We start from the raw sequence: 23,513 nt of genomic DNA, 5'->3' as shown, positions 1-23,513 counted from the left end.
ATTCGCCGCTGTTGTGGCACAATGGAAGGAGCTGGCCTTTCTCATTTGGACACTGTCAACAAGCTTGAGGACAGCTTGATGAACTTGATGGTGCAGAAGAAAAAGCAAGCAAAGGTCACAGAATTTTTTCTTCCGAAATAAAGTGCTCTGGTCATTGCGCTGTGTTTTTGTTTTTTTACATGCCTTGGAGGAACAGATCGGTAAGTTCCCATTAGTCACGACATCGGGAAACTGCCTTGAGATGTGTGGAGTTGTTAGAGAAGCTTCTGACATGCATATTTTATATTTCAAATTATCGATATATCAAACTATCTCGCGATCCCCTTCGAGTTCGATATATCTGGGATCGACTGCACTAGCAGATACAATTTGGCCGCTGCACTATGGTTTTTCTCACCTCTGTCCTTTCCATATTTTTTGTCGGCGTTCTGATTTTCCACATAACATTGACTGATGTGCTAGTGTTCATTGTTTGCAGTAAGCGATAACCTCATGCGCTCCCGGTTATGAGACAGCTGTGATAGCTTCAGCATTTACCACTCGCAATATCTTGCTTGTTCGATCGGCCTTAGTCGACGTGAGCAACGTAAACTTATGCATGTATGTTTAATAAGTGCTGTGTCATAGTAAAGTGACCCGATTAGTATGAAAAAATCAAGAATATGTGTTGTCATACTACAGTCTGCAATATGTGAATAATTACTTTGCAAGTTTGTCATCTTGGCAAGATTAGTGCAATAAAAATAACATGTTATTTGTAATAGCTTGTTGCCTTTCCAGTTGCTTTGACTTCTACCCCCCCAAGGCTCCAAGAACCAGCACTCTTGCCCTTCTGCTAGCCACAATTGGTCATCCATTCCCTTGTACGAAATAAATTTGATCTAGGAGTTCCTGCATCTTGAATCCTTTTCCACTTGATGATTTGCTGCTATGAAGCAACTGGTTAGTATTAGCTATGAATGAATTGTAAAAATAGGCTTTGCATAAAATGTGTGCATGTGAACATTTGAAATGCGTTGAAATCTATGTGTCGGCACCGCATATATCGAAAATATGTAGCTGCTGTGAACGATGGTTAGTGATAAATGACGCTCTGTTAACGATCGCTGACATAACTGCAGGCATGATAGTTCTCTTGGCAATGATCATTAATTGGCTGGTTTCGGCAGCCAAAATGCGCTTATATAATTGTCCACTTATGTGTGTGAAGTTTTCTTTAAACACCTTTTAAAAGATTTCTTGCCTTCCAGCCTCAGTGAGGAAACTTCATATGCATGCTGGAAAACATTGCACCACTTTTTGTTGCAATGTACAGCATGTTTGCAAAAATTTGTGTTTGCATGCAAACTTTTGAGCTGTTCGAGCCATGCCCGTAATCAGAATTTTATTTCGCGGGATCGAGAGAGGTCCTACCCCTATATGTATGTTTGTTTGTGTTTGTGTATGTGCGCATATACAGTCAAACCTCGATATATCAAACACGGATATATCGAATTATTGCATATATTGAACACTTTCTATACCACCTGAAAAATTGCATGCATTTTTAATTTTTTATTTCAAACGGGGTCGGATGTAAAATGGATATATCGAACTCCGCTGTCCCACACCAGGTGCGCTCTGTTGACAGGCGGTGAGGTTTCCCGCAACACCCTCGAAGATAACAGTGGCACGATAGGCATTCCCGACTGCAGCGCACTATAGCTGCATACATAGATTGCGCCGAGGGCGCCATTTGAACGTAGTGGCGCACGCATGTGGCAGGCTTGGCTAGTTCGACGTCAACGATGCATTGCACTTGCCGCACTGACTCCTCCTCGATGCTGCGCTCTGTGCCTGCCGCGCCTCGCGAGGACTGGCAGTTTGCATCCACAATGACTCGCGCCAGCACGCGCTCACTGGGCTCACTCATAGCTGCCTTGGCATATGCCACTTAATACTTTGTTATTGACAGTGTTTCAAAATGCTTCGATTGACAGACGTGGAGATCGCAGCACAAGTAGCGGCCAAACCAAGATGCTGCCGAGGCTGATCCTGCAAGCACTGATGTTGCTCTGCTCCCAACTTAACTAGTGCTGTAGCTGCTTTGGCCCTTCTATGCCGCTATTGCAGCACAATAGAAGGCACCGGCCTATCGCTTGTGGATTGTTTAGACTATGTTGAGGACTCCATGTTTAAGCACGTGGCTGCCAATAAGGAGCAGGCTACACTGCTGCAGTAGTTTCAGCCAAATAAATAAATACTTTGTGCGAAGCTTCAAGTGAGTATTTACTGCGCTGCGATTGGGGCACGATTGGGGATGGTTGTTTGGAGCACGTGTTCAGTTGCGCTGTGCGCAATTTGCCAAGGCTGCGCCCACTTTGCGCGGCTGACAAAGTCGGCGAGGCTTAGGCCAACGCCTCCAGTAGTTATAGAAGGTGTTGCCTAGGCTAATTGCTTGCGGCAATCCACCGCACGCTCACCGCTGCCGAAGTCGACGCGACCTAGGTCACCAAATGCGCGCTCCGAACAACGATCCCTGTTTACACCCTTGGTTCATTAATTGATTTGCAGAAGTTTTTGACACGTTTTTTATGTGATTTTCTATTTTGAATTCTGGCTATACCAAACTTTTTCACGATCACCAAGCTATTTGATATATTGAGGTTCGACTGTACGTACATAGAAACAAAATTTCGGGGAGTTGGAACCCTACCCCATTCCGGCTATGCCAATGGTTCGAGCGTAGCAACATTAAGAAATGCCATCTTGCTCAGCGCTTGCAAAATGGCGCATGTAGCTCGCGACCAGCAGACAAAAAAGCAAATGGAACATCGTGCGGCATTTGCCTCCTGTGCATGCGAGGAGTGGCTTCACTGCATAGCTGGAACATACTGGCGGACCTATGTGTAACTCTGCTCCCTTCGGGGGCATATACAGGGACACTAGGCTCGTTCAGAGCAGTGCGCACCCTTGTGGACGCTCAGTGTGGCAGTGGCGCAGTCTGTCGGCCCAGCGGGGAACCTTCGTCTGGCATGACAGACGCGCGCACGGACAACAACCACGGTCAACGGACATTGCGAGCCCCTAAACAGCTCCGCTGTTAAAAAAAGAAACGGATTAACCGGAGTAAAATTAACGGAAATCTCCTGTATTCTGTCTCACCAACTCTATGCAGTGCAGCAGATACCGTGACCTGTGTTAGCCAATCAGGAATGAAAACCCACAGCATTTCACAGATAATGAAGACAGCTGCCCATTCTCAGTCACTAATCCTGCGGGCAGCATAGCGCACAAGAGGATATGTGCCAGACAGTGGGACAGCACTTCTTCCGCTTCTCATCTGTGGATATGTGACGTGAATTGTATTTTTTTGCTGCACACAATGAATTTGGCGAGATGGAGTTAGTGCTCCAGATAGTGCCATGAAGTCCAGTGCTTCACATAAAGCATGGAGGAGTGAATAGAAGGGGTTAGTCAAAATAATGATCACCTGGGGTCAAACTTGGGCAAGCAGACGGGTGTCCAGGCCTCGGCCGTCTTGAACGACTCGGAGGCGTGCACAAGGTTCAGTAAAAGGTGCAGGTCGACATGGTGCAACTGGTATTTTCGCATGCCCACCAATGCCACCAGCTGCTGTTCTGCCACCAGAAGGCCAAACACCAGCTTCTGCACAGTGTGACAATTCAATGCGGCTATCAACCATGACTGCATAAGAAGTTGTAGAGAGGTACTTGTAGGTTTTTTTTTCATTATTGGAGAACAGATTACAACCTGTGACAGAATCGACAACTGCACAGTCAGCTGTAATGCGCACAGTGACCTGCAACACGATAGTCTGACAGAACACAAAGGAAGAAGAGACCACATCAACAGAGCATTGGACCCGCAATTTTGTTGGAAGCCACTAACAAAATTTCTATGCATGAGGTTTTCTTGTCTTGCAGAACTTTTGTACAGTGGCTTGCTCCTTGACTTTAATAATGCTTTCTGTTGTACTACTTAGGCATGCATGAATCTTAACTTAATTACATACATAGTTGTTCACGAGCTCCTGATAAAACTCAGTTGCAAGTCCAGAAAGCTCATGTTGTGGACCCTTTCTCGCGTGTGTAAATAAGACATCAGTTCCTTGTACTACAGCTCAAGTATGGACAACAAAATGTACAGTTAAACTTGGATACAACGAAATTGACAAATGCTCAAAAATTCTCGTTACAGAGAGGCTTTCATTATATGCAGTTTCGGCATGAAAATCAGAAAACTAAATGCACAAATTAAACAAAGGAGGAACTGGAGGTAGACTTCACCTAAAGCACATTTATTTAGGGACAAAAAAATGTTATTTTGCTCTGCTGCTTGTTCGTGTGAGACGGCAAAGCTCGCAAGACATCAAGGAACACAATGCTGCTCAATCATCTTCTAGCAACAGCAGAACTTCAGTTTGGCCTAGTTGGTGTTCTCTGCATAACATATTGACCAGAAATAAAGACGGGGACAGCGGAAGAGAACACAAAAACAGCACGAGGGAACTGGATGCCCAGCGGTTCCCCGCTGGGCCTCCAGCACAGGAGGTGTTTTTGTGTTCTCTTCCGCTGTCCCCATCTTTATTTCTGGTCAATATGATATGAATCTTCTAGCAAGCTCGCGGCGCAGTGCAAAACATCAATGGCATCCAGCACTTCCTTCGCAGAAGGCAAAGCACGTGATGAATCGACCTCTGAAGATTGACCTCCGTCGTCGTCACTGGGATATCGGACACTTTCCACCAGTGCCTCATCCGACATCTCTTCAGTATTGACGGCGCAGTCATCCGCATACAAAAAATTGCACAGCTGCAGGTCATCCGGGGTTGTTCTATACGCGCACAGTTAAACCCAAGCTTCGGCGAAATCGGGCAGGTCTGAAGAATGCAACTGGATGAGGTGACTGGATGCATGGACACTGGAGCCAACTTGCACGTATGTACGGCGTCAAAAACGAGGAGCGAACGACATGATGACGAAGAGAAGAGACAGAAATGCACCACTACTCACAGGACATGGAAAGCTACAGCTCCTTTTCTTTTAGTAGCGCCACCTGGTGTCAGGTTAACAAAGTGGAGTGCAGCAACCAAAGAGTGGTGCTGGAGTGCAGCAACCAAAGAGTGGTGCTACCGGGGCACCGCCAGAGGTGGCAGAAACAAGCAAGGGGCAGCAACGTTAGAACGAGCAGCAGGATGAGGTTTGAAGTGAGGAAGAAAGGACACGGCCATGGCGGCAAGAATTGCGTTGCCGGCTCGAGGGGTACAAGGGGTACATGAATTCGCGCACAGACCAGCATCGTCCGCATTATCCCTCCCTGCGCCGGCGGCGAGGGACTCTGTGGAAGTCTCGCTGTCGCTGGGGGTACATGCATGCCAAGCGCGATGACACCGATGACACCACTTCGCGCTCCAGCAGTGGCAGAGCAACTGCAGGAGGTGCATGCGGCTGCTGCTTGCACTAAAATAACAAAATTTGAGGCAAGATCACTAAGTGGTCAGCGGGGCGAATTTGTTATTTCCAGGGTGTCTCCCACTTCCACTTTGTTACGTAGAGGTCCCAAATACATGCGCTTCTATGGGGTAATGGTGGGGAATAGAAAAACTCCGGAGTATTGAGGAATTCGTTGTATGGAGGTTCGGTATAGGCAGGTTTCACTGTATTCAGTCTTGAGTCATGACCACAAGGCATTCTCAGAAAATGCAGCAGACCTGACAGTAGGCTTGTGCAAATATTTTGTACTTTCAAATTATCAATCGAATAGTATTACCTAGGCTACGGTATTTGATGTTCACTGCGGCTCAAATTTCAGTATTCATAGTTCCTGAATTTGAAGTATTCGAAACAAACGAATATACATATTTCTTCGGCTAATTAGGTGCACCCCCAGTTACGACACCTCGGAAAGGAAAAAGAAAACTGCGCATATAAAACATGGAACTAACTGCATACAATGCCCAAATCTCCGTTACAGCAGTCTCTATTCGTGGATGCACGAATCGTCCACATTGCATCTCTGTTTGCCTAGAGGTGGTGTCACGATAGTGCGGTGCCACAAAACCACACTTTGAGGTGAAACTTGTGCTACCGTGAAGCCACACCACCTTGAGTTGAAATTTGCATAACCTGCACCCCAATTTTACTGCTAAATGTAAAAAAGAAAGTTTCATCCGTGCACTTGCAGAATGAAACGCATTAAGCTTGCATGCAGACATAAAGCATCAAGCTGTATGTCAAGCGCTGCGAAAATCAGTGTTGTACTTCACAGCATTGCGATGATGCACGACAGGCAAACACAATGCGCTCTCGTAACCTCAACTACCACAAAATTTCACTTTAGACTGAAGCACAATAGTGAGCAAGAGCCTGCAAACAATTTCTCTGTGCAGCTGGAGTCTGAAAAATGTGGAATTCGAATTTTTTTCATGAAAATATTTTAATAACGGCACTTTGAAAACAAAGTGACTCTACAGGAGGACCTGTTTCGTTTTGTGCGAGCAAAGAACCAATTTGTCTTACATTTGTCAACATCTGGCTCTTAAGTCAATGTTTTATGCATATCCCACCACTACATGAACTATTCGTTTTGAAATTATTCACCAGTAATTACAATTCACTTCATTTTGAACCCAAAAAATTGATATTCACACACACCCAACTATAAGCTATTAACCCTTTCGCTGTCACGGACGTACTGGTACGTCATAGCGCTTCCCCCCCACAGTGTCACTGACGTACCGGTACGTTCTCTATCGTGCGTTCAAAATTTCGCGCCTGAGCGCAAAGCTGGAGCTCCTGGATTGGCCACGCCATCTCTTGACTCTTTCTACAAGTTCGTATATTCGCCCCGACCGGTGTTAGTCCATGTAGTAAAGAGTACGGTGCGACTGCCACTCCCCACTTTCTCTTTGCTGAGTGGCGCGGTGGTTCCGCGTTCGCTGGATCATGCGTCGCGCGCGTGTGGTTATGGGTTCAAGGGTTGTTCTGCAATCTTCGCTGGTTTGAACGTTTTTATTTTTCTTCTGTTGGTGTGCCTGCTACGGCGCGTCAAGTTCAGGCGCACGTGCCGTTGCCTCTCCAAAAACGGTGACTCGATTGCTGCTTTCGCTCTCTCGCCGCACCCTCACTTCCGACTCGCAGCAGTAAACGTAAAGCCCTTCGAACTTTGTTTAGCCTTTTTCCATTTCCCTCTGTCTTCTTGATCACGCAACGTCCCATTTCTCTCCGTTGTGCGGGCGACTGAAAGCGCATCCTCCCTGCGCACGGGACCTTCGTCTGCTCATTGGAACGGTGGCTGAATTCCGATTCAGAATACAAGCCGAGCTCGGATTCGGACTCGGACAGAGTCGCATGCGAGGAAGAGGGTTCCGCATCGTCAGATTCGGATGTTGAATGGATTTTATAGTCAGGCTGATGATGATGATTACTAACAACAGCTGCACAACACTGAAATGTGCATATTGCATTGACTATGTTATTTGTATACCAATCATAATCAAAAATAAATGGCTATGTTCATTCCCTGTTATGCTCGTTCCCTGGAACCAAGCCGACACTGGGGGTGCGTCAAGGCCAGAAAGGTCCGACAGCGAAAGGGTTAAAGGGATGCTACAGATAAATTAATATTTTGTTTATTTGCCTTCAAAAATTTGAATTCAGATTCTCTGCATCACATTTCATGACTTCTATGCTCACTTAAATGCTCATTTGGGGAAAATGGGCCTAAAGAGTTCATCCCAATTCTGCATGTGCAGGCATGAACCGAATCCTTTCCCCTTCCCCCTGTCATGCTGGCTGCTTGGTGCATGCTCCTCTCTTGCGATGGCATGTGGGTGCTATCTTGGTGTATTTAAATGTCTGCCAAATTGTTTCCAATGGCTTCAGCAATATGTATGCAAAAATGACTATGATGCTCTAGAAAGACTACTCAACCTTGCTGCACAATTTCATGCTCCTGGCCCTTAGTATTTTTCTATAGTGATCACTCAATTTGTTTCTTTTCTTTCTGCACTTAAGTGCTTTTCTTTCCTGATTGGCTGAAATGATCCATAGCAGTCACAGCACTGCACGAAGTATAGAGAGGCAAGAAAGCCCGGCCTGTGCCCCCACTTGCCTTGTGCTTGGCACAGTGCTTGAGCATGGCTTGGGTGATCTGGTCGCGCAGGGCAGGTGCCAGGGGCAGGCAGCGGACGGCGCCTAGCAGGAAGCTTGGGTCGCGATCCATCAGGTCGCACAAGGAGTCGAGGAAACGCTCGGACCCAGCCAGCAGCCGCCGCAGGTCAAAGTTGCACCGCCGGTTGAACACCCGTTCCAGCTGGCTGGCCGTCACCACCGACAGGATCTGTGCAGCAAGCCAGAGTGCAGGGAAGCTGAACATTGGATGAGGTAAGGCAGGGGTTTCCAAACTGAATACCATGGATGGCATTTTAGGATCCCCACAAGTGGCCAAAACTAATCTGGCCTACAACCCACCTGCCCCCTTCGTTCCCTCAATTTCTTGGTCCCAAGAAGGACATTTACCGTATTTACTCGCATAATGATCGCACTCGCGTAATGATCGCACCCCTGAATTTTGTCACCAAAATTCGATATTGTTTTTTATTTCTCGTGTAATGATCGCACCCCAAACTTGTCACAGCGATATGTCGTGTGCCAAGTCTAGCTAATATTGATCCTGCTTACCATCTGCTGACTGCTACATGAACGAATCTTCAAAACAAACCAAGCGGTCTGCACGCACTAAACATTCTTAAATAGATGCCTCATTTCATTACTTTCATCACTTTCTGCACTTCCCATGACTAAAAAAAAAAAGCTGCAACCAAACTTGCCTTTATTATGTGTAGGCTTTATAATGGTTGTGGTCAACAAAAAAAAAAAAAGGCACCTTTCGATTCTTCTCATCTGCACTCGTGGGCACGCAACAAATGGCGAGCGGCAACGATAGTAGCCGTGTTTACACTGATACGTTAAAAGTGTACCCTATTCATATGCCAATGCTTGTAACACAGCTAAGATATTAGCGGAAACCCTTAGCGGAAACGTGCCGTATTATGATAGTAGTGAAGACAGATGCCGCAGTTTGTGCAGCATGCCGGCCATGTGTTTCTATGTCACTGGCAGCTAAGCGCGCCCATCTGTTTCTGTCCCCTCAAAGTGGACATGGCTACGTTATTGTTGTAAACTTGCCGATATTAGCGATATTATTCATTACTGATACCGAAAAAACTGTTTCAATGCACGTAATGTACTCGCGAGAAGAAAAAAAAATCGCATTCGGCGCGTTCGGCATGCTCCACCGGCTGCCATTTTTGTTTTGGTGTCCCGCAGCAAACGCGGGACGAAAAAAATTTTTTTTTCTTTTCACGGGAAATTTAACCCGCGTAATGATCGCACCCCTGATTTAGCGTCAATTTTTCTGACAGGAAAGTGCGATCATTATGTGAGTAAATACGGTATGTTGCACTACAGTGTAGACTGCTTATAACGTAAGTCACGGGAGTTGTAAAAATCCGCACTATAAGCGGTACCACGTTATAACCAATGCATGCTTTTTCCGGCTTTTGCCCATGCCAAATGAACCACCCACCTTGCAAACACAATTTATTACATATTTCACTCACACACACATGCAACACAATCGCAGCAGAGCACAGAAACCAAGTTCTCCTGACAAGTGCGGCATCAGCAGAAAAACGCTGTTACTTTTGTCTGGAGATTTTTTTTAACAGCACTTCGAACAATTTCGTCCTCTACAAGGCTTAAGCACTGAAGCACTTTCTCACTCTCACGCTCACTCAAACTGTTGTTCGCGCAGTACATCTTCACTTTGCTGAGGTATTCCAAAGCATCGTTGCACGAGACATCTGGGTCTGGTGTCAAGTTGACATCGTCGTCCGACTCGGTTGCAAGCTCCATGCTACCACGCACCGCTACGACGATCGTATCATCCGTGCTCGCTTCCTCACAGACAGGAAGCTCCGACTCACTGGCATCTACATATTCTTGGAAGGTGTCTGTGGTGGAAACAAACTTGCTTTCAATGAGGCCGGACCACACGTCGTCGGTGTTGACCACTATGACAACTACGACACGACAAGATCACGACGTGCACGCCCCAAATGCAACAAAGAGACTGGAAAAAAAAAAAAAAAAGGAGTGCGCTGTCGCGCTATCGCTTCTACCCCGCTTCTGCACAGTGCGCACCCTGGTTGGACACTGCTATAGTGACGAAAACACTCACCCTCCTTCCTCTAAGGTCTCCCACCCTTCTCCTCCTTTTTGTTTCGCTTTTCGCCACTGGTCTCCATGCACGTGCATTTGCAATCCCGGCAACCGTGCGGCCGTGCGGGCCCCCCCCATGCTCAACGCCTCCGAGAAAAGGCCGTGCTCCGTCGCCGATTTCATGGTCGCAGGCTTACCGCACTATAACTGGTATTCTGCTTCGCGCGCCTACGAAATAAGTGGTTCGCCTATACATTGAGTTCTATGGGAGATATATCGGTGGTAAAAGAAAACACGCATAACAGGTCCCACGCTAAAAGCGGTTACGTTATAAGTGGTCTGCACTGTATAAACGAAACAAAGCGGGTGGTTACGCTACTCGTCCCGGGGCCATATTAATTACTGCCAAGGAAAGCAGTTGTTGACCTGACAAGGACAAATTTTCTTGTCAAAATGTTGGCTTCAGCCTGAAGCTTCTATTCTTCTCCTACAATTCATAGCTTTACATCTCTATCTTCCTGTGAACCCTTAATCTTGCTTCTATCACAAAGTTATATCTCTGTATAGCGACAATCATTTAACAAGCTTTTACGTCCGAATGCACCAGGGCTATGAGACACATTAGTTCTTTTGTCCCCATCTTGTGTGTCACTTCTAAAACTGGTTCAGTACATACTACACAATGGTAGTATAAAAGAACTTTTTTCAATCGAATAAAGCTCATTGGGAAAGCTGGAATTTTTTTAGCTTTTGAGTGTTCTTTTGTATCTTTGTGTGCAATAAGGCAAAAACAAATCCTTTCTAGTTCTTTGTTTTGTGTCACGCTGCACTTACGAGACGGCATTTCAGGGGATGTACTACAAATAGGAAACAGTGAGTGAGTGTGATCCCACCTGAGCATGGACGTAGACAAGCTGTGCCTGCAACTGCTGCAGAGAGAGAGGCAGGCTGGTGGCCGCCACCAGGATAAGTGGCAGCCGCAACAGGAAAGCCAGTCGCAGACGACCTGCCCGAACGTACCGCACCTGGTCACGTTGCGGAGGAAGTTATAAAACGATGACTAATTTGGTTTAACATCCTGAAGCAACACTCAGGTTACAAGACACACTGTAGTCTATGGTTTTACTTTGAGAACCCCCCTTCTGCCCCCATCAGAATGTGACCACAACAGCCAAGAACTGAACCTAATACCTGGTGCTTCACTGAAGCCATAGCCACAGTCACAGATCCACTTGAGAAAAGGCCATACAAACTTTGTGCAGGCTGAATTACCAGAGTCAAATGACAGATGTATGACACAATACTTTGGCAATTGGTGCACTTCAAATAGACAAAAATTGTATTAAAATATATGCAGCAGAGACCATCTTGCAACGACTGTTGACAGTAATGCGTCAGCACTGAATCAATACAGCGACACAAAGTATTGCCATCGTCGAAACGAGTTATGTATGAGGCATGTACTGCAGTGGGACTCCTCTTTCTCACTTCCCTAAGAACACTCGGCGCCATCTAGCACCGCCACCATGAAACCTGCACATGGCTTCCGAAATTCGTGACACACTGGTGCATGCAAATGCTGAGAAACGCATCAAAAACAAACATCCGACTTGCGCTGCCATGGATGGGATGTTGTTCACATTCACCTCCCAAAAAAATACTACGACCCGCTTGTCCCCATGTCGTAGGTCGCCAGGATGGCTCTGCTTTTGCACCGAGGGTAATTACAATGAAAAAAAATAAATGCACAGACAAAGCCAGTCAAATCATATATTTGATGCCTGCAGTGCAGCCACTGGGCCAGTTGGATTGCCGGTGCTTGGCACAAGTGTGAACTTGGGTGTCCAGCTGTTCCTGCTCCGTGTCCCTTGAATGCCAGCTTACGCTTGGCCCTACCTGCTGAACTGTTGAATACATCCCTTTACACATTAAAGAGCAGCACAGACCAAGCAGTACATACCCAGTGCTCCAAGTCAGCGTCAAAGAGTTTCTTAGAACAGTGGTGCCTACCCAATCCCACGTCTAGAGTGACCCATGTTGGCGTGAGAGAGGTTCGTTGAAGAGTGGCCCCTACATACCCACTGCCACATAATCAGCGACCCAAGTGGGTGCGATGTTTGGTTTCAAACCCCGTTACCTCGGCACAGCTGCCTGATGTGCTACCCATTCCACCAATAACTACCCAGTGACCCAGGTAGGCGGGAAAATGGTTAGATACCAACATACATAGATAGATGGCCCCCAGAAAGTATGCGAAGTACCCTAAGAGTGCTAACAAATTAAAAAGTCAACAAACCTGGTCTCCAGAAAGGGCAATGCATGAGACAAGCGCTTGCATGACTCCTGCAAGCGCAGCAAGTTGCTCCTCACTGCCATGCCGACAGTAGATGGGCTTCCCTGCGTCGCTAAGGACAAACACATGCTTCTCTTGCTGCCGCCAGGCATGATTGTCCCAGTCCTCAGCCAGGGCACCCAACTCGGGACCTAGCAGGTCAGCAGCGCTTGAAGCTTCGGTCACGTCCTCAGCTGACGGCACGTCCACCTCTTGAACAGAAGTGTCTGACGGAGGACGACCCTGAACAGGTACACCACACAGACTTGGCACAAGGAAGCACTGTTGCCAGGGTTGGCTACTTTGGTGTCAATCCAACTTCTTTTTAGAGCATGTAAACTAAGAAAGCTGCAGGCAATAACCGTAGTGTTAACAAGAGGAACACAAGAATGATGACAGGGCAAACACTTTTTTTCCTTACAGAAGCTTTGCAAAATTCATTTGAGCAGCATGAAGTGGTAGTTTTGGGGAATGCGAGTGGGCTAGAGGGAGCTTCAAGTATCCTGAAGAAGACAAGACAAGGTAACTTTCTATTTATTTATTTAGCTCTATTAACTTTATTTCACTGAAAGAAAGGCAGTCTCCTTTTCTCAAGAAAAAAAACCTACGAATTCTTGAAGCAGACACAGACAAAGAAGGTCATTTTGTGGCCATGATTGCGGAGCTGTACCACGAAAAGGCAATACAGGCAATCACCAAGAAAAATAAAGTGGCATTTTATCTTGTAACCTTTCTTGTTAGTTAAATTGGCCTATTGGTGCAAAAGAAACTTAGGCTACGCTGCACCAGCCACAACCCTTCTTGTCAACACCTTGTTGGTTCTTTAACTGTGCACTGACTAGCCCAGGAACAAGTACTGCAAAAAAAAAAAACTTCACCTGCTCTATTGATTCATCATCAATCTATTATATGTACACAGCAGGTCAAAGGTCTTTCTCAGTGATCTACACCTACCCCTATCTTGTGCCAGTCAATTCCATCCTATGCCTGCAGATTTCCAAATCGCGTTGCATCACGTAATCCTCTACTGTCAGCAACTGCGCTTCCTTTCTCTTATAGCCCCACACTGTTACTCTAATAGAACATCAGCTATGTGCTGTAATCATCACATTACCTTTTCTCTGCTTCCTCCCCTGCTGCTTACCTCCATTCCAATTTCGAGTGACTGACTACTTTTAAAATAAACATAGAATAATGCTACTATAAGGTGCGTTCCAGTCAAGATGAGTTTTGTACCGTTTGGCACTATACCAATAGCACACACTCTAACAAAATACTTTGTATTTACGTTTTCAAGAATGTTAAAATGCAATACTGCCACGACAGAAAGGGTGCCTTTTATAGTCGCACTGAATAACATGGTGGAGTGTGGGTTCCTTCATAAGCACTACGTTACAGTGAACTAGAAAGGGGCACGCAGAGGCAGTGACACACAGGGGCAAATGACGATGCCAGTGGCAAATGGAGTGGTGGCACTAAAATCGCCCACTCTCGCATGCGGTTGCCTCTTGCATGGCTATAACACATTTGTTAAGTGGTGTTTTGCCCACTTCCTATGAATGTCTGCCGCTTTTCGATTCATGAGCATTTCAGTTCGCGTCAGCAGCAACAAGTCCGGCTGATTCTGTTCTATGTTATTCATTTGAACAGTTTATTTTTTTCTTCCGGGGCGTCATTTAATATGCTGCTGAAAGGTGTGCCAAGGAGAGAACGAGCTCACAATGCAACTGCTTAATTTAAACTTACTTTCGACGTTGCGGGGCCTAGCTACGTTTAATGCCCCTGTCACGCGATCACCTTATTGTGATTATGTACGATCAGAATGATTTCAGTATACTGTCAACCCCAAATGGCATTTTTATAGGGATGGGTGCACTTAAAGAAGCAAGAATTCAAGATATAGCAGTTATGGAATGATAAGCAGTTATGCAATGCTAAGGGTACAAATCAAGCATGTATAAGCTTGTCAAGTATCTAACCATCAAACAAGTCATGCTAAGGGCATGATACAAGCATGATACAATCAAGCAAATCAAACAAACAACAAATTCATAAATACCAGCTATACAATAGAAAGCATATATCACCCATGTATCATTACAAATCACGTCAATTTGGTGGCATTGTTGTCAGCTCGGCAAGCCCTAGAAATTTCAGGACTGCCGGCTGCATTGCAGCTGAGTTGTCTAGTGCATTCCATTCACATACTGCTTGGGGAAAGAAGCAAAAGTAAAAAGTGTTGCTATTGCAAAAGAATTTCTCAAGAGTGAGAGGGTGTTTGTGACTGGAAGTTCTGGAGTGTCTTATATTGATGAAGCCTTCGGAGTTAATCTTGAATGAATTGTGCGAAGTAAGGAACTTCAAGCGATGTAGCTGCGATCGGCTAGATAGAAGGTAGAGCCCTGTGCAAAGCTTAAGTTCAGTAGGTGAATATGTGCTTCTGTATCAGCTATAGGTAAGTTGCACAGCTTTTGATTGCACACTTTTGAGTGTGGCTACATTGGTAGCTGTAAAGGGAAACCATGCAATGTTAGCATATTCTAATATCGGACGTGTAAGCAAGACGTAAGCCAGTAGCTTTATTCCGGGAGGCAAGTTATTCAATGCATCTTTAAGGAAAAAGATATTGTTCGTGGCTTTTTTTGCTACACATTGAATGTGTGCTGTCCAGTTTAAGATGGATATGATAATGATGCCCAGATATTGGCATTCAGTAACAGTTTGTAGTGCAGTGCTACCAGAACCATAAGTGAACTTATGCGGAACTTTTTTCTCTGTAACAGAAATAGAAACTGTCTTTTCTTTGTTAATGATCATGTTCCAATCATGACACCACTGATAAACATTATTTAAGGCGCTGTTTAGTTTGATCTGGTCAGATCTATGTGTAATTTCATGGTAGAGCACACAGTCTGTAAATACTCTCATTTGTACTTCACTTTGGTTACTTATGTTATTGATCAATAGCAAAAATAAAAAAGGTGCCAGCACATATTCTTGGAGGATGCCAGATACTACGGGGTTAATGTTGGAGGTGCGTCTACTGAGTTGGACAATTTGGTAATGGTCAGTTAAATAATTGCTCATCCGTTGTGTGACAGGCCTGTCACCTATTAAATGCTCAAGCTTGTAGATCAATTTCCAGTTAGATATGGGATCGAATGCTTTGGAAAAGTCAAGGAAAATTATGTCGAACTTGTGACTGATTGTTCATACCTTGTGCTAGATCATGTAAGAATTCAACAAGTTGTAGACTGTAGCAGAATTCAACAATGTGCTCACTCACAATCGTATAGACTGTCATCGCCGCCCTCAAGGTCGGTAAGTTAAAGAAACTTGATCCTGATTGCTGAACGTGTTGGAGCGATAATTTTCCATTGTGTTTAAAAAGCTCATCTGGATGGGACTCAATTGTGATCGAAAGTGCCAGTGTTCTCGAGAGCGTGGCTATATAGATTCCAGTGGCAAGGACAGATGCACTATAGTTATTTCAAAAGCCGCTTTTGCATCTCTGGCAAAGAAACAATACGCAATACATAAGCAGGTAATGCAGACTAAACAAACGAAGTGCTTATGGGCAAAAATCCGAACAAAATTTGCCACGCGCGCCAAACATATATGTACATCACCATGGATGTGAGCGTTTCATCTGCTTCTTTTCAAGAGTGGTTGATAGCAGCGCCGCCGCTACTGCCAATGCCACCGGAGCCACCTGGAGAGTGCAGCCCACTGTACTGCGCCTCCTTCTAGCACACTGTGACTCATTCATGGCTTGGATACCTGCCTGGCTACTTCTCCCCCCCCCTGTGGCTTAGGTCAGCTAGTTTTTGGCTGCTTTATCGAATTTCATGACTCTTTTTTTCTCGCTTTCTTTTTCTTTTTTGAGACCTCATAACATTGCTAAAGCTAACATAGTGGCCAGGACGGAACTGACATTCAGTTTCTGCACATCTATCCAGACAAATTCTGAAAACAGCCGGTACCCAAATGTTGTGGGTGCTAGACAGTGTTCCAGGAAGTACATTGTGCAATGTACGCATTTTCATGGTTAATTAGTTATTAAGACATCTAGTTAATGACAGCAACCAAAAAGTTGCGGTTTCGCCTGAAAGGCAAAGCATCGATTGCAATAGCAAATTAGCAGACAGCCATACAAAGTAAAATAGTACTTTTATCGGTTGTATCATCTTGTAGACATTCGCTTAATAGCTAAATTAACAAGCATGGTGTCAGCGCGCACAGCAAACATGAACACATCACACTCGATGACCATGGACACTCGGTGTCAAAACACTGGCATGAGCAAATGTGGCAGCTGCAGTGAGCGAAGTGACCTTCGTGCTGTCTGTCGCTTCAATGCAATTTGAGCGCCAAGAACACACAGCATGCACCAAGGTACGAGCCACCGCCGTACCTAGACTCTGCTCCCTATGCAGATCACTTTGAAGATAAAGACCACGCGACCGCGCCATACGCAGTTGCCGCCAGAGTAGAATGCCTCCCCTCCCCCCGGTGCCTTGCACACGATGGAAGACGCGCTGCAACAGTGTTATCACCCTTGGACTTTATATAAAACATCACGGTGATGGTGATGCTGATGGCAGAAATGCACCTAGAGTGTCTATATAATTGTTATCACAATAAAATAATAGGCACCTTACTGTGACCTGCCAGTAAAGTGACATCTCCATTAAAGTGCACTTGAAAAATCAGCTATCTGAGCACATAAATAAGTACTCCGTGCATGTGTCCCTGCACAAATGAGCAAAGTGTGAAAAATGAAGATAAGACAAACAGCGCAGTGTTGATCTTTCTTTTCAGAGTTGTCATCTTCTGCCCAGTTCTCATATTATGTCATGAATTACCAACTCGGCCATGCTTCCATCCTTGTCAACCCCACACTTGTCCTGTCTGTCTCTTTTGCCCCAGGTGGACTGTTTATGTCGACTACGAAAAAATAAGTGCAACTTTGTAAGCTCCCTCACCATAAAGTCTTATAGTCAGACTCCCAAACCTTCGAAGGCTAAAGAAACTTGAGTGTAATAAAAGACAATAGAAGGAAAGAGAGAAGCAGGCAGGGCAGTTTGTCTTAGCCTTTTAAAATGCACCAACTAGCCCAATTAAGCCCAAGCCCCATGAGAGCGATCTTGTGTGGGACAGCGACGAGCGTTGGCTTCGAGTGATGAAACGCGCCGTCGCATGAACTCGTTCCCCTCGCTCGACTGCTCGGTTTTGGAAATCTAAAATTTGTTGCTTGTCGCTCCGAAGTGCTATGAGCCATAACAGGATGTACAACAGTGATACACAGGTTGTCACATGAAACGAACAAACGACTGAATCTTAGTATGTACAATGATAAAGAAACCTACTGCAAGAATTTCATAAATACTTTATGCTGCTCTGCACAGCTAAAGAACAAATCAACTGAAATTATTAAAGCGTGTGTCACACCAGTTTCGGTACGTATTTGCTGCCCTCATACCAGCAACACCGGGGAGACGTTGCTTTATCTCGCCGCCTGCATAGGGTTTGACTTGTAGGCGACGAGCAGACGTAGCAGTTGCACGTCGCTTGTCCCCTTCACGCGCAAGATTGCTTGCATGGATTTATACTTTGTCTTCATTAATCTCAAACCTTTTTATCAGAAAATATCGCAGCTCTGACTCAGGATGCACAATTATGTGGGCAAGCAGTGGGTGTGAAAAGAAACACTAAAGAGAAGTATTGGTTAAACCAGTAAGTAATAAAAAACTTTCAAATAACATAGTGCAATTTTTCACTTTATTAAAGACAATTCTTGGACATCACAGTGCTTTTGATGTCCAATTTGTTGGTGCAAGTGACCATGTTGGGTGTGAAGGCCACTTTGATAAAAAGTACACCTACTGACAAATGTTTTTTCTCCCCTTCAGGGCATTTTCATTCTTTTTTTGCAGGTCTAGCCTACAGGTGTACACTGAGAGTGACTGGTATCCCCGGAAAGGAGTGCACTCCGGTGTGCTTTTAAATAATTGATAATAACCTTGTTATTAATCAGTTTAGGCCTCTGTCACTAGAAAGGAGGACAATTTGCATAGTCTATTCACTGCTCATGTGAGAATGCTGGCTTGAAAGCATTTACTGGAAAAGTTGTATCTGTCGCAAAGCATGAAAACACGTACCAGCTATTTTCCCATCATGCTGAGGCACCTCATTGTACTACACCTCTGTCCACTTGGCAACACCACACCGGGGCAAAGAATTCAGCTTAGTCCGCATTGCTAGCCATTGCAGTGTTCTAAGTCCAGCTCTCCTAGACATGCAATGCTAAGCAAGGTGACAAATATGAGTCGATCTGTAAGAACCAGATAGACTATAGCGATGAACTTATATGTCATCACAATGATAAAGTTTTAACTGCATACCGAGAAGCTTATAACATGTATGCAACACAAATAAGCATTCTCTGGTCAGTGTTTGTACTGCACTTCTGCAAATAGATGGTCCATAGCATAAAGCAGTGTGTATCATGTTGAACTCTCATCGCCTAAATGTCATAATAGACCTGCAATACATAAACCAAGTGTTTCGCACTCTAGCAGACTAGCCAAATAGGTTTAGGTGGTCTGGCACATAATAGTGAGGTCAGCATTGGCTTCGTACAATACTTTTCATCTACCCAATGCCCGCAGAAGACAGCATTCCAAGGCTACGCCGCCTCAAGCGCGCAAACCACGACATAAGTGGCATATACGTTTGTCTTCTACGAGAACATCCTCACAGCGAAAATGTTATCTGACAGCGTAGGTTTCATAGAAGCTCTAGGATCAGCTGTTAGCCACCAACAAAGCGTCGTTTTCTCAACTGCAGGCAATTCTAGCGAACAATCTAAAGACAGTGGCTGCTTCTATTTCTCTTTTTTTTTCTTTTTTTTTTGTACAAATATGTGTGCCCTAGGCAGACATGTCAACGGGAAAGCGAAAGCATCTTCGCGTCAATGTCAACTAAACTTCAGAAAGCAACCCCGCACGCGACATGCGAACCGACAGCGCGAGTGGAGTAGTAAACACCCTCGAGTGCGATCTCACGTCGTGGCAGACCTGAACTGACGGCACGTCGTCTTCGGAGGCAGACCGTTCGATCTCGTTGATGGTACTCTTGGACCGCGACCGCGGAGACATTCCGCCGTCACCCTGCGCGAACACATGGCTCTCCAAGTCGGACGAAGAGTCCACCGACAGTATGATAGGGTCTTTCGACGCTCCGGGCTCGAAGTCCTTGGGAATGTCGCCCTCATCGTCTATCAGCCTGGCTTCGCCCGTCAACGAGGAATCAATCGGCGGCCTCTCGCCGTTCGTAACGTCGGCCTTGACGGACGCCATGATGAAGCGCCGGCAGCGCAGTCACGCAGCGAACTCTACTAGCTCCGCGCTTCCTTAATACATTTAAAGGATTTTTACCTGCTTTTCAGGCCGCAAGTCATTCAGCGGTAGACAGCGAAAAAAATTGGCCATTTATTCCCTAACTACAGTAATGGTCGCAGTGCCGCCAGGACAGCGTCGTTTCGCGCGCATTTATTACATTATTAGCGCGATGCCCATACATTGCGGCGATGGGCCCCTCATTCAGCAGCTAGCAGCTGTTTCCAAAGGTCGTCAGCAACGGCGGCTTCGGGCACCAGGGAAAAGCGCGATTCGCTAATGTGCGTTTCCTCGTGCCGAAGGTGCCGCCCGTCACGCCGCCGCCAAAGTTCCGTAAATGTTTTGGTTCTCCGGTAGCCAGAAAGAAGAAGCCGCGAGCGAATCGCCGCCGTCGCCGCATTTCTGGTGGACGCAGACCAGCCTGTTCACGGGACCGTTGGTCGAAGCGTACGAGCAGCTCGATACGTGGTGCTTCGGCAGCGACGAGTTCGAGAGGACCGTCGCCAAGACCCTGCTAGTCATACTCTCCATTAACGTCGTCCTCATCGTCTACGTCTGGCGCAGGCACGGTGAACGGATCGCCGACCAGTTTCTGAACGTCGGTGAGTCTCGATCGGTGCGCCATGCAAGTGGTCGCTCAGCGAGGGAAAGATTGCTCGCGATTGTTCAGCGTTGCGATGACACGTATTTGCTGCCGGCACAGCGTGAGCGATCGACCGTGCCCAGTCGCCCTGCTGTGACGCTACAGGCCAACTGCATTGTCGTTCGTGCACGAAAACAATTCCTCTTCCTGGCTCACCGCTAGAATCGACAGGTGACGAGCCCGCAGGTGAAGCGGTAGCGCTTTAATTGCTCCTCGAATGTGCCTTCCGAGCGGTGGCGGGGCGCGGCGTGTTTTGGGGGGTGGGCGGGGTCTAGTTTGTTTTTGTCGTACGCCGTCCGGGACGGCGCGCGTGCCGTTAACGGACGCCTTTATCGACGCCTGACTAGCGAGGCACCGCTTCGTGACCCGAGGGCACGTTTTGTGCATGATCTCGTGTGTCCGATTTCCGCCTGCGGCATCGTTGGCGTCGACTGCTGCCTTCGTGAGAAGTTATCCTCGGGGCGCTGCCTGCTACACGCCCGTAGTGGAGCGGAGACTGTCGTTGCGTCACAGGCGGTGCGCAGAGGCACATTTCTGCAAGGTTTCAGCGTTCTCGATCCGTTTACGGCAAGGGTAATGCTTTCCCTTTAAGCGCGTTGTCATCGCGCCGTTGCAGTTTTAACACTTTCTGCATTGTCATTGGTTGCCTGCATTGTCATGTTCTGCTAAGATTTCATTGCACGGTGAATGCTGCACGATTGTGGTCATTCACCGAAATGTAGGGAGACAATGATGCACTACTTTTAACGTGTCATCCATAAAATCCTCGAGAAAAGCCATCCTCAAGCTAAAGACTATAAAGATCAGAGTTCTGCAACATTTGTTATATTACACTTATCGTCATGTGCCCGAGCATATACGCCATGCATGTGTATAATAAGCTTTTTACTTAATGTATTTGGGGAGCTAACGAGCACTGTGCACTTAAGCAAATATGACCTTTGTACTACAATGTGTATTTGTTGATGATATTGTGAAGTACAAATTGTATCCAATATCCAAATATCCTGGATTGACTCATTATATTCGATCGAATGTTAGAATTAATTCCTTACTTTAACCAGCATTTCTCAATGCCAATTCTTAATTTAAGTAAAGCTGTTCAACGAGAAACACTGTGGCATGTGTCGCTGGTAAGCTGCGACGTACTGAGGGAGCAGAACTATATTGTTTGGAGCTGACTGACACAGACACGACTAGCACTTTGGTGAAGTTCGAAGTCATCTTAAGAAAAAACTGAAGCACAAGTCCTTGGGGCGTGCTGTGGCCCCGCAGAGTTTTATTGGTGTGCATAAAAATAAATGTGTGCAGCTGTTAACTCTGAGGGGCTGCAGCTGTTGCAGCTTCGTATAAATGAATGGGCCATGCCTAGGACATAATTAGTTGTTGAAAAAGTGCTGCTAGAATCCTGCTGAAAGTTTCAGAGACCTTTAGCAGAAATCATTGAGACTACTATTAGCCTGAAACAAGTGTTCCTTAAATGAGCTTTGCATCAGTGGTTGTTACTGCTAAATATAAATAAAAGGGGTGTTTATTGTGTTATGGGAGCACTAATAAAGACATTCGCTTTGAAATTGGCCTGCCATGGTTTACGACTGCATTGAAAAGCGCTTTGCAGGGATTGTCATGATATCCTTGACTGCTCACTTATCCACTAATGTTGCATATTTGGCTTGTTGGTACATCAGTCTTGAGAGCTTAGGCGCAGTGCACAAGAGCTTGCTTAAGGTTAGCTGTAAGCCTAGCTAATATCGTTAGCCTATTTTATTTACTGGACAAAGGCCCCTCTCGGTGATTTCTGGTCTGTCTTGCATAAACCAGCTAATTGCCTAATTTTCTCGCTTCCTCAGCTGTGCCTTCCTTTCGCCAGGCATGGTGCCAAAGGGAGCCAAGGGGTTGCACACATCCACCATAGTAACACTCCTAAAATTTCTCTTGCCAACCTTATCTCCATGAACTGTATATCGGCGCTGCTAAGGTATGGACACATTGTGCAGAATTTACAAAAAGCTTGAGGGATCTCAGCTGCTCACAGTGAATTGTCCTGTGCCATGCATTAATGCAAGAATGTCATGCAGAGAATGATGGTAGAAGTTTGTACATAGTGCTTAAAATTAAACCTCGAGTGGTGAAAACCTTGTAATATACGAACTCATTTGTATTATTCTCTAATTTTCTTGATGCCATGCAGCTATCTATTGTTGCTGGAACTGTAGCTGCTGTCGTCGATTGTTTGCATGTTCATCATTGTGAAACAAACTTTTGAAACTGTATGCCTTCCTGAAATCTTCCGTGTGCCTCCCCATTGACTCCCCATTACGTAATGTTTGGTGCTGTCCTTGGCTTTGGCACCCATTCTGTCAGTGTGATAGAGAGAGTGCCAGTTAGCTTCTCTGTGTATTGCACACTCTGCCCAATTCCACTTGTTCCTATCGGCAACTAAATATCAGCTACGTGTTCTTGCTCTCCAATCCATGCTGTCACCTTTCGGTCTCTTGCTTTTGCACCTATAAATTTTCCTTTGCACTGCTGATTGCATGCTACTCACTAGCTTCTTGTAACATGGCTAGCCCCTTAATATTTCCTGTATCCCCTCCCCCATCGCTTCCTTCCTACCACCATAGAGTGCCAAGTGGTGAGATGCTTTCCTGCAGCTGTAAGGAAATTGCAGGATCATGCTCTGCCCCTTGGTTGACATCGGCCCCTGAGAATTTTTTTTTTGCAAGCATGCTCAGTGCATCATCTATGGCATTCTGCTGCTGGGCATAAGGTTGCAGGTTTGATTCCCGGCCACCATTTCACCAAGGGCAGAATGAAGAAATGTGCATGTACAAGGGTTGTTCATTAAAACACTGATACTCAAATCTATTGCTTAAAACTATTTGTCAGCACTTTATCCTTTTCTATGTACT

The 23,513-nt window shown here is 45.8% G+C and overlaps 2 protein-coding genes across 4 annotated transcripts in view; one reads left to right on the top strand and one right to left on the bottom strand.

Annotated features, from left to right (window-relative positions):
* The window catches only part of Mon1 (vacuolar fusion protein MON1 homolog), a 50,636-nt gene extending 30,615 nt beyond the window's left edge, over positions 1–20,021 (bottom strand). The window contains exons 1-5 of one of the 2 annotated variants that reach the window (XM_055066322.2): positions 19,626–20,021; positions 12,523–12,801; positions 11,120–11,251; positions 8,116–8,343; positions 3,473–3,648 (exon numbers count right to left, since the gene is read on the bottom strand). In XM_055066322.2, coding sequence (XP_054922297.1) covers positions 3,473–3,648; positions 8,116–8,343; positions 11,120–11,251; positions 12,523–12,801; positions 19,626–19,919 — 1,109 coding nt within the window. In that variant the 5' untranslated portion in view covers positions 19,920–20,021. The remainder of the gene's footprint in view (positions 1–3,472; positions 3,649–8,115; positions 8,344–11,119; positions 11,252–12,522; positions 12,802–19,625) is intronic. The other variant, XM_050171009.3, reaches the window with a different exon arrangement.
* A 151-nt stretch (positions 20,022–20,172) lies between these two features.
* Gint3 (GDI interacting protein 3) overlaps positions 20,173–23,513 on the top strand; it is a 50,589-nt gene continuing 47,248 nt past the window's right edge. Inside the window, exon 1 of one of the 2 annotated variants that reach the window (XM_050171006.3) lies at positions 20,173–20,560. The gene's annotated coding sequence lies outside the window, so the exon portion shown is untranslated. Of the gene's footprint in view, positions 20,561–21,152; positions 21,175–23,513 lie in introns of those variants that run through there. The other variant, XM_050171007.3, reaches the window with a different exon arrangement.

Source organism: Dermacentor andersoni, chromosome 6 (assembly GCF_023375885.2).
Source record: "Dermacentor andersoni chromosome 6, qqDerAnde1_hic_scaffold, whole genome shotgun sequence".
Classification (NCBI taxonomy): Eukaryota; Metazoa; Arthropoda; class Arachnida; order Ixodida; family Ixodidae; genus Dermacentor; species Dermacentor andersoni.
Note: the sequence above shows the minus strand (reverse complement) of the source record. Positions and strands in the feature narration are given on the sequence as shown.